The sequence below is a fragment of the Pteropus vampyrus genome, unplaced genomic scaffold, assembly GCF_000151845.1.
Source record: "Pteropus vampyrus isolate Shadow unplaced genomic scaffold, Pvam_2.0 Scaffold368, whole genome shotgun sequence".
Lineage (NCBI taxonomy): Eukaryota > Metazoa > Chordata > Mammalia > Chiroptera > Pteropodidae > Pteropus > Pteropus vampyrus.
Window position 1 is genome coordinate 75,639 of NW_011889149.1, and position 17,074 is coordinate 92,712.

The 17,074-nt window shown below is 53.8% G+C and overlaps 1 protein-coding gene across 5 annotated transcripts in view; it reads right to left on the reverse strand.

Annotated features, from left to right (window-relative positions):
• The window catches only part of SEMA4B (semaphorin 4B), a 36,098-nt gene extending 21,363 nt beyond the window's left edge, over positions 1-14,735 (reverse strand). The window contains exons 1-3 of one of the 5 annotated variants that reach the window (XM_023522988.1): positions 14,581-14,734; positions 4,949-5,074; positions 4,137-4,362 (exon numbers count right to left, since the gene is read on the reverse strand). In XM_023522988.1, coding sequence (XP_023378756.1) covers positions 4,137-4,257 — 121 coding nt within the window. In that variant the 5' untranslated portion in view covers positions 4,258-4,362; positions 4,949-5,074; positions 14,581-14,734. Of the gene's footprint in view, positions 1-4,136; positions 4,363-4,732; positions 4,847-4,948; positions 5,075-9,911; positions 10,076-10,699; positions 10,834-14,580 lie in introns of those variants that run through there. The other 4 variants (XM_011379638.2, XM_011379639.2, XM_023522987.1 and 1 more) reach the window with 4 other exon arrangements.
• Positions 14,736-17,074: the final 2,339 nt, after the last annotated feature.

Below are 17,074 nucleotides of genomic sequence, written 5' to 3' on the forward strand. Positions count from 1 at the left end.
AGGGAGTTGTGGCCACAACAGAAAAACAACAAGCCAGCAGGCCTGGGTCCAGAGATACCGGTTTATCTTCACTTAACAAGCCAGAACACCCAAGGGGCTGTGGTCAAACTAACGCGCCAGCACTGCTCCTCCCCAGGCAGGATCACCGTAGCCCTGTGCAGGACATGCCAGAATGAAGCCTGTGCTTAACACATAGCAACAATGAAAGCTAACACTTACTGGGCGGTTTCCACGTACCCAGCCCTGTGTCCTAAGGACTTTTCAAACGAAAACTGAATTTACTCCTCACTCCCGTGAGGCAGGCACTATTATCATCCCTATTTTACAGATGAGGAAATCAAGGCCCAGAGAGGTTGGGCAGCTTGCTCAAGGTCACACGGCTAACTAAGTGGCGGAGGCAGGAATGGTAAACAAGCAGGTACACCTCAGTGTGCCCCCAAGGCTGTGCAAGCGCAGAGCTTTGCTGAACTGGCACCCAGGCACCCAGGTGAGCTATGCAGAGGGCCCAGTGGAGCCAGCGAGGGGCAGGAGAGAGGGAGGTCCAGTCCAGCCCCAGGGAGAGGAGGTTCTTGGGGCAATGGAGGACTTTGAAAGAGCTGAACCAGGAGCACTTGGAAAGTGGGCTGAATGAAACAGGACCCCTGGGGATAACCTCCCGCATGGCAGGGATGGGGTCTGGACCACTTCCTTCCTGGCGCTCAATCCCTGTCTACCAAATCGATGCACATAACTTCACCGGGCTAGGCAGGAAGGGCATCTCCAACACAGACGGCAGAAGCCGCTACCTTTTACTGGGGATGCCACACGTGCCAGGCGGTGTGCCAAGCACTTCGCACGTCATCCTCTCAGCACCCCGTGAGGTGGGTCCTGCTACTATTCCCATCTCGCCAGTGTGAAAACGGGTCTGGAGGAGGCGAGTGGTGCGGTTAGGAAGAAAGGCAAGCTAGTCATCAACGCCGGGCCATTAGCAAGCACAGTGACAGCTCTGTCCGAGCGGCTCTGAGGGGCCACGCTAAAGCCAGCCCACGGGTCAGAGGACAAGCAGCTGATCTGTGCCCCATTCTCTCAGCTCAGTGGGGTTTTGTTGACTGCAGGGTGCAGGCCTGAGGGTTTGGAAACACTGCGTCCAGAGCTTTCCAGCCAGGCACGTCCAGGGCAGAGGGGATTAACAACTCCTTTTAATTGCCCAAATAAGGGGACCCAGCAAGACGTTCATAGGAGCAGGTTTTTGTCCCTTCCTACACGGCCTGGCCAGGCGGCACCGGATCCCACGGCCCACATGCCAGCCGTCATTCCGACACAGCATCTCCCTGCTCCCGACACTGCAGACCCTCTGGCCCGGGAACCAACGCACAACACGGCGGAACCGAAACTCCACACGCTTCTTTGAAGCGCTCCTTTCGCAGAGACGAGTCACTTCCCCCTAAGGCCCTGGCTTGGTCAGCTCACCCAGTCCCCCTCCTCCTCCTGGCCACTGGGTGAGACCACAAATGGGGCACCCCTTCCCGGTGGCCCCAGAAATCTGATCAGCAGGGACAAGGGCACCAAAGGAAGGGTGCCCCACGTCCAGGGCCTTGTTTCAAACCGCAGACACGGCCCACTGTCTCTAGGCATGCGGGCCTGTGGGGATCTTCGGGGGGAATTCGCTGGGGGAGGCAAGTGGCAGGAAAGAGGGGTGCGGGCCCTAGTTCCATGCCTCTCTCTCTGTTCTGAGGGAGGGGCCCTGGGGCCCATGCCCAGTGCCCCATGGTCACCATGGGCCTGCCCAGGGCGGGCACGCTGCCAGGAACATCTAACGAGCCCCCAGGGATGAGGCAGGAAGCTGCCTCAGGCCACGCTCGCAGGGTGAGCCTGTTTGGTCACCAGGGCATTCCTCTCTGGGGCACCCAGCCCGACAGGAGGACCTGGACGTAGATGGCAGGGGGGCCAGGAGGAAGCCCAGTGGGGCGGGAACTCCAGGCTGTGGTGCAGCCCAGTGAAGCGTGGCTGTGTGCTCAGTCTCAGACACTGGGGTGCTGCTAAGCCATGCCAGGGCTTTGGTGGGACTAGAAAAGAGGTCCCCTCGGGGCAGACCCAGGCTCGAGAGCACAGCAGAGGGTCTTTTTAGCCAGGACACACAGCTCAGAAAGCAGAGTATGGACTGCAGTTCCAGCCTTCAGCTGGGCGCCCTTGCGCTGTACACAAAGTATGTGCCATTGCTGGCAGTCCTCTGGGGGTTAGGATTTTTTTTAACATATGAATTTTGAAGGGATATGGACATCCAAACCATAGCACCAAGTGATCTATGCAGAGGGTGCTGGCATGAGACAGAACAGAAGCCCATACTGAGGCCTGGCAATGGTTACAAATTTGTGGCAGTGGGCCGGGTCCTGGAGCCGTGCGGGCAGCCACTACCGGCTGTTCTAGCTGCTCTCGGTTCCTCCTCGCAGCCCCCCGAGTCTATTTCTCCAGTCCCCATCCAGTTCCAGAGCTGGACACAGACCTGGAGCCTCTGACACGGCCCCGTCACTAGCCCAGCTTTCCCAGGACCGTACGTGGACTCCACCAAGCATTTGTCCCTACCTCATTTTACCTGCTCCCAAAGCTGCGAGGGTCTGAGGGCAAAGGGAGTTGTGGCCACAACAGAAAAACAACAAGCCAGCAGGCCTGGGTCCAGAGATACCGGTTTATCTTCACTTAACAAGCCAGAACACCCAAGGGGCTGTGGTCAAACTAACGCGCCAGCACTGCTCCTCCCCAGGCAGGATCACCGTAGCCCTGTGCAGGACATGCCAGAATGAAGCCTGTGCTTAACACATAGCAACAATGAAAGCTAACACTTACTGGGCGGTTTCCACGTACCCAGCCCTGTGTCCTAAGGACTTTTCAAACGAAAACTGAATTTACTCCTCACTCCCGTGAGGCAGGCACTATTATCATCCCTATTTTACAGATGAGGAAATCAAGGCCCAGAGAGGTTGGGCAGCTTGCTCAAGGTCACAAGGCTAACTAAGTGGCGGAGGCAGGATTTCAGCAAGGCCATCTTCTGAACTCCACCCTGCCCTGTTTCACACAGGGGTTCTCAGAGTCACTAAGTCAATTTAAGTGCTGATCTGCTAGTCTTTCCTCTTGCAAACAGGGCGCTTTTAGGGGTGGGGATGCTGTAGGAGAGAGATCTGGTAGGGTTTCGGTCTGTAACCTCTAATTTATAAGTCCTTGATTCTAATTCATAAAGCGTGACAACCAATGAGTTAAATGAAGGGCTTGGAGAAACACCATGTGTAGGGCGCCTGTAGATGTTCCCTGTCCATGTAATACACCTAGGTTGACGAAATTTCCAAGACAGCCTTTCAAGTTACCTGCGACTGCCCATTTTGCAGACGAACAAACTGAGGCCCAGGGAGAAGGGACTTACTTGCCCTGTAGTAAAAATAGCCTTGGAATCCAGGTCCCTCTGATCTCAAAGAGGAATTGAAGAAGCAACCGGATAAAAGGGAAGTTAATCAGAAGGGAGAGCTGGGAGCAGAGGGCTGGAAAGGGAGGGGACCGCAGAGCAGATGTGAGGCCCAGGCGAGGGACCCGGGCCACGAGCACGGTACTCCTGGGTCCCTCTGAGGACCTTCCCAACTTTCAGGACCTGGGGGTCTCAGCGCCCAGGCTGGCCCCATCCGTGTCCCACCAGGGCGAAGGGGCAGGGAGGGAGGCTAGCGCGCTGGTTCTGCCGCGACTTGCTGGAATACCACAACCCCAGTGTTTACGGGGCTGCGAGCTCGGAGGCGGCACCGCGGCTGGCTCTGGTTCAGCATCAAAGACAAGCAGATGGGCAGGCGGACCGGCGGGCAGCCAGCACCATCCGGGCCTCCGCCGTCGAAAGGGCGCCCTACAAGGGGCACGCATGGGCGACAGAGCGGGCGAGGACTCCCTCCCCGCTCATTAAACGAAAGGGAAGAAAGGGGCGCGCGGCCCCACAGCTCCCGTCTTCTCTCCTTCCCTCCCTCCCCGTAGCGCTTTGAAAGGAGGAGGGGTCCTAGTGAACCCCACGCCTCCGACAGGCCCCCTGCCTCCTTTGTCACAGCAACCTCGGCACGAGGCACCTCGGGCCGCCTCGCCTCCCCGGGCCCCGGCCCGCGACCCCGCGGGGTGGCCCCGGCACTCACCCAGCGGCAGGCTGATCCGGGGGGAGGACGTCAGGGTCGCGGGCGGCGGCAGCAGCAGCAGCAGGAGCAGCAGGAGCGGCGGCGGCGGCGGCGGCGGCGGCAGCGGGCTCCCCCGGGCCATCGCGGCGCGCAGGGCTCGGACAGCGACGGTGTCCTGCGGGCCCCGGCTCAGGTGGCTCAACTGGACTCGCTGGAGGCGGCCCCGCCCCTAAGTCCGGCCCTGGACCTGGGGGTGGGCGGTGGGGGGACGGGTCACGTGGCCACCGCGGTCGCTCGCCCCTGCGACCCCCGCAGCGCGGTCCCCACTGCCCTGCTCCGAGGAGGCTCGGGCGATCGCGGGACAGAGGGCGGCGCCGGAGGAGGAAGTGGGGCGGGCAGTGCTGCCTCTCCCTGCTCCGCTCCCGGCCCTGCCCGCCCCTTTCCCCTTCCCCCTTCCCCCTTCCCCCTTCCCCCTTCCTGGGCGCTGCGGGCAGGAGGGGCGCCCGCAGGGTGCGCGCCTGGAGGGGCCAAGTCCGGGGATCCGTAGGCGCCGAGTCCGCGGAGCGCGGGGGAAAGCGGACCCCTAGATCCCGCCCCCCACCTTCGGATCCTCCCACCGGCGCCGCAGCCCCATTCCGGCTGCTCTGAGACCCTCTGCGAGCGCTGTTTTGGGAAAACGTGTGGGTCTCTCCCACTGTGCACCCCGTTCGGGTCTCGCCCGGGGCCGGCCCTTTATCCCCGCCCTCCTGCCTCCCCCGCTGATGCTCCTGGCACCCACTTGTCCGTGACCGAATGAACTCAGCCGAGCCTGTGCTGACGCCGGGGCTACTTGCCTCAGTCTAATTTCTGCACAGATCAGTCCACCTTGGGTCTTGGCTGCGTTCGCTGCAGGCCCAGCACTTAGTCCCGGCACGCCGCGGGGCGTCCGCGCTCAGAGTTCTGTCCACGCGAAGCCAAACCTCGGGTGGGGGAAGCGGGCAAGATTAGCTTAAGTGGAATAATAGGATTTAATGTACTGCCAAGGAGGTGAGACCTTCTTCACAAGCTGCACGTGGCCCGCAGGGTCAAGTACTCCGGAAGGCTGGAGTGGATCCCAGAGGCACCCACTTGGGGAAGGCGTGGGCCCATCACCCCCCAACATCCCCAGGGGTGGAGCCAGTCCTGCTGAGACCAGGGATTTCAAACGGCAACCTGGACCCCTTAGTGGGTCCTGAAATCAATGTAGTGGCTCCCTATCAGCATTAACAAAAACATAGAAACAGAATAGAAAGTATCAGAGGGCAATGATCACAAAAAGGATAAGTAAGCTTTGGGAAACATTTTTCAACTTTTCCTAAGTGTGAACAGGATCACAGTAAAATGTAATTCTTCCTGTACTTAAGAGTGAAAAGACAGTTCAAAACCTTGCTATTCTTGCTATTCATTTCCATGGCAGTGGGGACAGTTTCTCCAGGAATTAGCTGCAATCCTGGGAAAGTTCCTCTTAAACCCCAGCCAAAATAAGCTTCCTCAGAGCCACCACCGGGGCCTGCCACATCCCCTCTCACAGGGTGGCTGTCACAGTGGGCACAGCACTCACACGGTCCCAGGTCTCCTCTCTTGCAGCCAAGCTCCCCCACACTCTATGATTTCTGTGCCTCCATCCCAACACCCTTCTGTGGACATGGGCCAGGCTCGCAGCGCTCCTTTTAAAGGGGCTCCCAGCAGTGGACACAGAATTCAAATGGGATGTGGGCAGCACTAAGCACCCCCAGCTCTAGCGCTGACCAGGCCTCGGGCGCTTGACTACCGTGTCAATGCTTTCAATCCACCTTTAGCCAATGATGCCCAAGCTTCTATCTGCAGCCAGGACCTCTGTCCTGAACTCCAAATGGCCTCGACATTTCCACTGGCTGTTTTGTCTGGCAGGCGTCTCAGAGCCAGCATGTCCCAAAATGAGCTCCTGATCGCTGTCTCCCCAAAATGAGCTCCAGCTGTGTGAGCCTTCCCCATCTCACTTAGCAGCAAGCCATCCTTAAGTTGCTCAGGTTATAAACCTAACTCCCTTTTCTCTCACTCCCCATATCTAATTTACCAGCAAGTCCATAAACTGACCGCTTACCACCTCCGGGGGCCTAGTCACCACCCTTTTATTCCCGGTTACTGCGAGGGCCCCCTAACCGGCCTCCCCGGCTTCTACTCTTGCTCCCTTGCAATCCCTCCTCAACTCGGCAGAGTGACTCTTACAAAAAACAAAGCCAGGTAGGTCATGGAGCCCATCTGCTCACGACCCTCCAATGGTTGCTGTCTCACCCAGATGAAAAGCCAGAAAACTTACAGAGGACTGCAAGGTCCATGTTCCCACCCTCACAGCCACTCTCGCTCTACTCAGGCTTACAAGCACTCTGCTGAGACCCTTGCCCGCCCTCCCCAGGTTACTCCCTCCTCTGCCTGGAGCATTCTTCCCTCACAGCCACAAAACTGAGTCCCTTGCCTTCTCCAAATCTTTGCTCAAAGATCACCTTCCTGAAGAATCAGAATTTTCCCCAATATACCCCTTATCCTGAGATTTTCTTTTCAAAGCATCCATCACCTTCTATCATACTATATGATTTGCTTATCTGTTGTGGTTTTTCTTTATTGTCTGACCTTCCCACCTGTCCTTCTACCTCCAAAATGTTGACCAAGCAGGGGAGCAGGGAATGTTGCTTATCTGGCTTGTTAGCTAACAGACCCCAAACCTCTAGAACAATGCCGGGCATGTGGTGGTCCCTCAGGAAGTACTGGCTGGATGAACGCATGCAACCTAAGAGTCATGTAATACTGCTGGCTCATGTCAGTCAACAACCAGAGCTATTTTTTGATATCACCTTTGGTCCAGTAAAGAGTTCCCCCAAACCTATAATTATGCAATCATCTTTTTCAACCTAAGCACAAGACTGTGCATTGATTTCTTTTAAATCTATCGGTTCTGGTCCAGATTTCATCCTATTGAGGTTATTCTGAATATTGATTCTATTATTATACATTTGGCTTCCCCTCCCAGTTTTGAGTCATCTGTAAATTTGATAAGTATTCCTTACGCCTTTATTCACGTCATTGATAAAAATGTTGGATGAACAGACCAAGTACCCAGTTCGTGGTTTCTAAATAGCATTGTCCGATAAAAGGTACCAGGACTCCCTGGAGCAATGAAAGGGAAAGTAAAAAGTGCACCTGGGACATTCTGTTGGGCCAGAAAGCAGTGAAGTAATCAAAGACTAATGGGGTCATGTCAAAAGGGCCTAGGACCAGCTTGATGACCAAACTTGGGACAATTTGAGCATCAAAAAGCATAATGGAGTAATGGTTTCTAATGCATGAAAATAAAAGCAATCCATTAGTCCACAGTGACATTCAGAGAGACACAAAGAAAGAGAAGAAACAGAAAGGAAGCTTTTCTTTGCAGAAAAATACTAACTGATAAATGTAGAAGAAATGATAGAATTGGAAAATTCGAATTCAAGCAAGGATCGTCATTGGATGCGAAAGCATTGGCTGGAAGATTGTTAGGAAACTACGTATAAACAACGTCTCAAAGTCGGTCCCGCAGATGAGTGACTAATTACCAAAGGGAAAATGTAGCTCTGACGGTCACCATCCTAACCAAGTGATTCAAATTAGCATCACCAGTAATGGGACCTCCTGACATCATTTACGTCCTGACGTGATGCAATCGGAAATACATAACGTCGTCAACCTGGTAGCATTCTTGTCAAAAATGTTTCACCCAGATCGAATAATGAGGACACAGATGCATCCAGCACTCTTAAAGATAACTAGGCTCACTCTTCAAAATGTCAATCTGATGAAAGGCAAAAAGACAGGAGGACTATTTTAGGTTAAGAAACTAAAAAGACAATATGATCAAACACAAGATGTGAATCTTGATTGAATCCTGGCAAAAAAAACTATAGAGCAACTCGGAAAGTTTTCAGATGCACCGTGTGTTAGAGGATATTATGGCATTATGGTGCATGTCTTGAGTACGACAATGGTAGGTATTGTGGTTGCAGGAGAATGTCCCTGTGCTTTGCAGATGTCTGCTGAGGTTTTCAGAGGTGATGTGTCACGATGTCTGCAACTTACTTTCAAATGATTCAGCAAAAACATGTGTGTCTATTAGAAAGAGTGAGTAGGTCTGAGGCAGTTTTAACAATTGGTTAATATAGAAAAGCTACAGGTATTTTGTAGGTTTGGGGGTGGGGATTGGGATTGGGTGAGACAGGGCCAAGAACAGAGCCCAATGCTGCAAGAGACTTCCGTCAGGGTTAAAACTGATCAATAACCTTTGCGGGTTGAGCAACCAGCTAGGTCTCCCCCTCACTGCACTATTCAGCCCCCATTTCTCCATTTTTATCCATAAGAATCTTATGGAAAAACTTGCAAGAAATCTCACTGAAATCGGGGAACTGGCTGCAGTACTCCCTTCGTCTACGTTCTGCGTAGGGCCAGATGAGCGGCACGTGCTGAGAGACCGCATCAGGTCTCTTCCAAAAGGACAGCAAGGCCAGTTTGCCCTAATGTCCTGGAAACACCAGGGTTGTGTGACTGCTGTGCTCATCCCTGAGGACAAGAGGCAGGGGCCGATGCAGCCTCGCTTGGTGGTCGATTCTACTGTGCTCACGGCTATTCGAACGCTTTCAGTACGTCTCATGCCAAGTAGGTGGCAAGGCCCTTGAGGACAGAGACGGGTCTTCTGTCTTCGGAAGCCCCTCCGCCAAGCACAGCACTCCAGTAGGAACTCTGCAGGGCTGACAAATAAGGGACCCAACCGTTGGCCTAGAGAGGCAGCCTCGGCCCCTATGGACTCCAGTGTCTTCTACCAGTGTGCCAATTTGTTCTCCCCAGACAGGAAAAAACAGGAGGATGGCTGACAGAGAAAAACCTCATTCAAGCTGACTTCCTGTGGGCTAAGTGTGGTTCCCAAGCCAACGCTGTGTCTCCTGCTCCCCTTTGCCACTCTTGGACATGGGCAAGTCTCTCTCGGCCAGGATGTCCCTGTTTATAAAGAGCTCAGGGGGCGGCTTGGAAAGAGAGTATAAAAAGAGACGAAGAGAAAAGTAACCCTTCCTCCGTGCCCACCTCTGGCAAGATGAAGTCACCACCATCCTGGCCCTTTCTCCATCCACTCACACGGCCTTGCCTTCCTCCCATCCTCACCCTTCTCCCGTGTCTGTCTGTCTGTCTGTCTCTTTCTCTCTCTCTCTCATACATACACACACACACATAAGGACAAAAATGCAGGTATAAAAAGTACATAGGAAAACATACACAGAGGCCAAACAAAACTTCTCTATGGTGAAAAATGCCAGTCGACGGGGCACAGGCCCGGGAAGCAGACAAGGGAACGTTGGGAATAATGAGAATATTCTACACCTTCGTTTGGGTGTTGGTTTCCCAGGTGTGTACAAACATTAAAATGTTTAAGGTGTACACTTCAGATGTGTGCATGGTCCTCTATGTAAATTTAGACCTTATACCTGTTTTCATGGGAGGAAAAAAAAAAGAAGCCAAAAAGTGAGAAAAGAAACCTCATCTGTAGAATCAGGTAGAAGAAGAAAAAAAAAATGAGAAAGAGAAAAGAAAGAGAAATAAGAAAGGCTATGAGAGGAAGAGAAAACAACGGGAAACATGATTAAAAACACAAAGCCCAGGAACACGCGTGCCTGCTCTCTGTCTAACCTGCTGAGCACACAGGAAAAGGCGCAGGGCAAGGGCTGGCAGGGGAATGGTCAGTCCAGGCCACAGTCAGCCTCTCCAGCAATTGATACTCACTCATCATCTACAGGACAGCCTCTGCCCAGGTGTAGGCTGGCCACCTCCTTGGGCACAGATGGTCCCCACCAGGCGGCCCCCAGCCAGGCCGGCCTGCTCTCATTCCCACCCAGGGAACCTGGCTCTGCGACTCCCACGATTCTACTCTAGGAGTCATTGCTTTGTTTGTTGGCAGTGGGGGAGGGGCATCCTGCCATGCCCAGTGGAGCTTGAACCCAAAGGTCCCACCCACCCCCTCCTGGAGTAGCACTCCTCCCTGGTCCCGGGTTCTGGCTGGCAAGCTGCCCAGCCTCGTAGACACAAACTGGCTGCAGCCCAGCTCCACGGGCTTTGGCCCCCTGCCATCCTCCCCTCGTAGCGCTGAGCCCTCCTCTCATGCCAACCTGCAACTTCAGCGCCCCGCCCTGCCCTGGCTGGGGAGCACGATGCTGGTGTGTCCTCCCCAGGGGTTGGGCAGCGGCTCAGCTGCAGCATTTTGACGAGGAAGTGACTGACACCAGCTGGCACACCCTTGCGTGTGCTTTTAAATCAGCCAATGACTTCCAGATCCTGGTGGCTGGGAGCCTCCTTGGGGCAGTGCCCTCCACGACAGAGGGCATCCGCAGGCCAGCACTAATACGGCCTCAGATCTCACAGGCAACTGTTCGCCAGGGTCTGGTAATAAGGGTAAATGGCCTCGTTTCCGTTCCTCCTCAAGCCCCTTGTGTTTCCCGCTCTGATAAGTGGTAGAATCTGGTGGTCAAGCACCCTGGTTCCTTCATCGGAAGAAACTCGGTGCCAGCCGTTACCTGGTGGACTGGGAGCAAGCCACACCGTCTGCCTGAACCTCAGCTTCCTCATCTGTGAGATAGGACTCCATGGCCATCAGGAGGGCTGATGTGAGTGCATATAAGGGACTGGCTGCGCTGGCATTTGGTGGATGCTACACGGACAAAGGCAAGCTCATTACATTACCAGCTCCCCACACCTATCCCAGCAGCCTCCACCTCAATAACTTCTAACCGTCTTTGATGCCCAGCCCCGAGGACCCCCTCTGGGCTCTCCCTCAGGTCCAGCTGCCTCTTATAAACCCAGTGCTGAGGCTGCAAGTCTCACAAGGAGAAGAAACCAGCCTGCCCAGCCCAGGCCCCAGGTGCTCCTGCTGTGGTGAGCAGCCCGCCACCCACCCCATCGCCACCCCCGACGGGGCCTGTCGGGGCCTGAGCTGGCCACTCCCTGGGAGGGGATGCCCTGCCCCACGGGGCTGTGGTGCAACCAGCAGGGCTCAACCTGTCTCTGCCTGGACGTGGCAGAACATGAAGTTGCCACTGTCACGCCCTGCCCCCAGCATGAGTTCAGGAGGGGCTGTCTGCCTGTGCCTGCAGGCCTGATCACCTCAGGGCCTCAAGAGCTTGGTGAATAGGCTTGGCTGGTGCTTGGCATCTGCCACCCCGAAGGCACACGGTGACTGCTTAGTGACTCTCTTTCCCCTAAAACCACTGCAGCTGCTCACAGGTGGAGAGGGATGGTCTAGGCCAGGTGAGGGTGGGCAGCAAGAAGCACAGGGTCTAGGAGAGAGTTTTGGCTTCCAATCTGGCCTATTGGGCCTGAGGCCCCTCCATTCCCAAGATCCCAAGAAATCAGGAATCTACCTCCCCATTTGCCCACCAAGTTCTTCTTCCTTAAACCCCACTCTGACCCCAGACCTCTGTTCATTGCCTCAAGAAAGGAGAGAAGGCCCAGGCCAAGGCCCTTCCTCCGCCCCGAGGAATGGCCTTTCTCTTCCGGAGACCCAAGGCTGTCCCCTCGGCTTCTCTCCTCAAGGAGTTTCCCTGTCACCTCTGGTCTTAGCAGCTCCCATCCTTTTTCCCAGACAGAAGGCCTTGCTCTTGGTCCCAGTGGTACCTGCAAGGTACGCCAAGACGGAACAGCTGCCAGGATGCTGGGAGATGGACAGGCGCATGCCACTGATTTCTCGTGGCTCCAAAGCCTGCACTATCACCCTGCTTTGTCACTGTCTGTGGTGGTATGCCCACTTGCTACCTTCAAGCAATGGCATCAGGACACAGCATTTGCAGAGAGCGGGTATGAGGGTGGCACCGATGACCTACACTGAGACAGGGATCTTGTGCACCAGCCACCCAGGCCCGTGACTCCTCATGACTTCTGGCAGCACCATTTCTGAGCTTTGAGTGAGCATCGGGCTAGAGGCCACCATAAGGCTCCAGTGGGCCCAGCTCGGCCCTAGCAGAGGTACTGTATGGGGCCTGGACTCATCCAGCCACACAGGCTGGGAGTTGTGACCTGAACCCCAAGAACGATATGCTGTTCTGTAAGAGGGATCAGAGCTTTCATCTGATTTCAAAAAGATCACTGTCCCTTTTCCCTCCCCTCAAAAGGTAAAGGAGCATTTCTTTCAGGTTTGCTAATCTGCAGACACAGGGAATTTTCAAAATTAGCCTTTATCAGGTAAAAAGAAGGTATAGACCTCATTTTGGAGTTGTATAGCCTTAACATGAATTATTTGGCAAACTATTTCCCTAAAGCAAATTTGCCATTTACAAGGCTAACGTTCATGGTGCATTTTCTATAAGTGAGGTGCTGTGCTGGGCTTCTTGCATTCAATCATTTATTTAATTCTCACGACAAAGTGAGCGAGAAATTATTGTATTCCACTTTATAGATGAGAAACTGGGACACAGAGAGGCTCAGGGACTTGCGGAGGTCACACAAGTGGTAAGTCGGGGCTGGGACCAGAACCCAGATCTGATTCCAGAACCCACAAAGATACTGTATCTACAGCTGGAATTTCGACCAGGGTTTTGTCTCAAGTTATAGCCATCCTCCTCTTGATGATATAAGCTGCTCTCCCTTTCCTTCCGCCCTTCTTTCCTTCCTTCCTTTCTTCGTTCATTCATTCAACAAATATTTCTTGTGTACTTGCTGCCTTCTAAGTATTCATGAAATTAAAGGAAACTGCCATGGTCCCCGCGCCCCACCCTACCGAGCTTACAGTTCGTCAGGATCCTTTAAACTCTGATTTCCAGAAAATACTCTCCCTCTCCACATATCTTTGGACACACTGACTCATTCCTTTGTCTCCAACAAAGGTAGTGGCCAGGGCCAACCTGGCAGAGCCTCCGTCGTGCTCCCAGACTTCAGAGGCTAGAATCAGGCTGTTTTCAACTGATTTCCGGGGCTGCTCCTCTGGGCGGGCTGTCTGCACTCTGCTCGGATTTCCACTAAGGCACTCATTATGCTGTCGTGAAATGCTCATTTACACATCACATCCCTCTCTTCCTGCCTCTTCTATGAGCTCCCTGAGTGCAGGCACCAGGCCAGCCTAACTCAGATTTTTAATCTCTGGCCCCCAGCGCAGAGCCTGCAAATAGCAGGCACCCAGGAAATGTTTACTAAATGAATACGTGAGTTTTCGCCTCTAGCCGATGGGCTCGAATCATTTCCCAGTCATTCATTCAGGTGTCTTTCCTGGCCCTCTTCTCAGCCTCTCATCCTTTCTCCAGCAAAGACACCTCACTGCTGTGGGAAGTCCCACACTCCTGTTTCAGGGCAGCCAAAGGGTTTCTTGTTCGTACAGTCCCAACAGCCGTTTTGGCTTCAGAAGAGGTGTTATTTTGGATAGCTGGGGAATGCTTGGCTCCTGGAGATGTTTTTCGGGCAATCCTCTCAGACACGACAATGAAAGCAAAGCCCCAGGGAGCAGAGAGAGGGATAAGAGCTTTCCTCTGATTTTCATCTGCACACCAGGGAGAGAGACTCTCTCTGAGGTTTCTCCCGGAGGCTCCAGCCTCCATGCCCTATTTTTACTTGTCTGTTGCCTTTGTCCTGGTCATTAGATCACCTGTCACCAAAGGAAACAGCCACAGAGACTGGGTTCAAATTCTGATCTTCCCAAGTCCCTGTTTCATTTTGGGAAATAATTTAATCTCTCTGGGTCCAGTTTCTCCTATGAAAATAAGGGATGGGACTACGTGGATTTCTAAATCTCTTCCAGTTCTTAAGCATTTGTGGAATAAAATAAAATTTTAATTGTGCGCTTCCCTGTCCTTATGGCATTCGACGCTTACAAGAATTATGTGATTTGTAAGTCAAAGGACAAACTGGCAATTACAGGTGCATAAATGTGACTAGGGGTCGATGACTTTCTCCAGGCGACCCGGGGGTCCTGAGTCCTTTTGCTAGAACACAGTGGCTCCAGGGAGGACACTAGAACCCCGTCATTTCCAGGATCCCCACTTACTTTCCCTCTTAATCCTTAAATCTACCTTGTCACTCAGAGAGAAGCAGCCATGACAAAGAGCCTAACTCAGACGTCATACCCACGACCAATCCTAGGAAGGGTTCAGGCCTTCCCCAAATCCCAAACCAATTTCCCTGCAGACCAAGATTCTTGCTTCTCGCTTCCAGGTGTGGGAGCAAGGGGTGGTGTAAGAAAGGTAAGGGCCCGGGTGGCCAGGAGAACGTGGGCCCAGCCTCCTGCGCTGCCATGGCAACAGGCTCCCCGAGAGGCGAGAGGCGGCCGCGGGTGCACATCAGAACTTGCAGGTGGGGCCCTCTTGGAGACAGCCCTGCGGGAGGTGGGGGAGGTGGCAGTCCCGACGACTTCTCCCGGGTCCGCCCCCTCCCCGGGCCGCGGCTCTCGCCTGACCTGGCCCCTGCGCCTACCTACCTGAGGGTGTCCCGGCTCGCGCGCGACCACCGCCCACGGCAGGTCCACCTCCCGCACTGTCCCCACGCTCGTCCTGGCTGTTCCAGGCCAGCCGGACGCCCTCCTTAGGGACCTGGAGCGTCCACGGGAACACCCTCGGTCCTGTGCACCGTCCCCGGAAATGCGAGGCTGCGGCCAAGCCCCGCCCTGCCCGTGTTTACGGGAATTGTCCCCAGGCGCCCAACAGCCCCCCCCCCCACTATGACCCGCCCTCGGGCGATGACAGCCACTCTGGACTCGCTGCTGTCCGCCGTTCCCCAGTGGGGACCTGCCCCCGCGGCAGCTCTGCAGCCGCAGTGGGCCGTGGGGTTGGTGGGGCTGCGCCCTCCCTGACCGTGGCAGGCCTGGCCGCGCCTGACCTGCGTCCTGCGGGGGACAGTGAAACTAGCTGGAAAACGGCGGGGCTGGTTGGGATCCTAGACCTACTACCACCTGGCTGGCTGTGTTACCTCGGGCGAGTTCCTTAACCTCTCTGAGCCTACAACCCTTCATCTGCCAAGTGGGCGTCAAGGACAGTAGGGACCTCCCAGGGTTGTGGTGAGCAATGCCATTATGTAGGCACACAGCTGGCACACGGTCAGATCTCCATAATGGAAGTATTGTCTCGGGAAGGAGCCAAGTGAGAGCAGGCAGAGGCGCCCTGCACGTCTCCGCCCGGTCAATGGGGCTGGCTGCGTCCCTCGCCCTGTCCCGGGCTGCGCTGTGCCAGCGGGAAGAAACCAGGAGTTCTGCGGGCGGGGCGAGAGGTACGGTTATAAACATTTAGCATTTAGCAAGTGACCTTGGCGCTTGTGTCCTATCTTCCAGGAAAGTCACCGCTGCTCTCAGGGCGGTTCCTGAAACAACCAATTCTGGACGAGTAAGTGGCAGAGCTGGCAGGAGCTGGCTGGTCAAGGGGCTGGAGAAACCAGAGGCCACGTGCCAGCACCCTCCCCTGCCAGGCTAGGCTTAGTGGCACTGCTCCCCAGCCACCTCCCGTGTAGGCAGAGCTGGTGAGGGGCTGCCAGCTCCCCGGTTAGTGCTCCCCCATAAAAAAAGGTTTTGTTGTCTGACTGCAAAAGTGAATACATATTTACTACAAAAAAGGTGGAAAAGAGAAAAACGCAAGGAAAAATATCACCCATCATTTCACTCTCCCCAGAGACTGGTAGTGTTAATATTTTCTAAAACTTTTTTTTTTTTGAGATAATCTTTACATGTAAAGTGCACGAGTCTTAAATCTACTGGTGTTAATATTTTGGTGAATATTCCCCGTCTCTTTTCTGCACAGTTATACATTTATGTGTTTTAGAAAAAGGATTATTTAGTACATACTCTTTTGTAACTTTTCCATAGTAAAGTAGCATACATTTTAAAGCAAGTCTCTATTATTGGACATTTAACTTGTTTCTAATTATTCATCGTGGTAAGCAAGGTCCAGAGGAGCATCCTTATCAATAAGCCTTTCTTTTGTTCCCTGTATTCTTCCTTCCTCCTCATTGTCATCCAATGAGTAGTAGAACGTACTGTTTTATAGTCGAGGGAATGCACTTCACTTGCGCAAATGGCCTATGCAATCGCGCAGTCATTTTACTGGCTCTGCCTTCCACGTAATGCTGGGGGTGGCTGGGGGCAGGAGGATCACTGATATTCAGTACTTCCAAGTTCCCTCACACACAGCACATCTGTCTCGCTGATCACAGGCTGCTCGGAGGAGCTCCTGGAATCTAGGTTCCCCAGGGGCTCAGAGCTTCAGGGACCTAAGCAACCTGGGCCCATTCTGTCCCCAGACCAGGCCAGAGCCTTTGGGAAAAGAATGCTGTCCACAACCTCCCCTCCCCTCCTCCCCTCTCCCCATCATCCTTTCTTCTTCCTTCTCCACCTTTCCCCATGCCTCCTTCCTGCCCCCTTTTCCTGACTCACCTCCTCCTCCAACCTTCTTCCAGAAAAAAAGGGGAAACTCTTTAAAAGATGGAAAGAAGGCTGTATCTTCAATGTTATTGATCTCCCTCCTCCCCACCCCCACTCTTTCCTGGCCGTGGACCTCAGGTGCAGAGAGGCGTGAGTTAATCACCTTCTCAGCTCACAGCACATGTCCCCAGAGGTCTGCTCAGGGTCCCTTGATGAATGTAGCTGTTCATTTCCTTTTGTCCTTTCCACTCTGCCTCCCACTCCCTCCCCCACAGGCTGCCACTCTAAGGTGTTTAATATACATGCTTTTGTTCCTATGCATTCTTGCAAAAGGCGTATTGTGGAATTGTATATATGTGCTTTTTTAAAAAATCTTTTTATTTCTAAATAATTATAGATCCACAGAAAGTTACACAATAGTAAGTACGCAGTGTGCCCAGAACATTTCATCTAGCTTTCCTCAATAGCGACATTCTAGAACTGTAGTACTACAGAAAAATCAAGAAACTGACATTGGTATAATACTGTTCCATAGACTAGACACCTTATCGTTCAATTTCGCCAG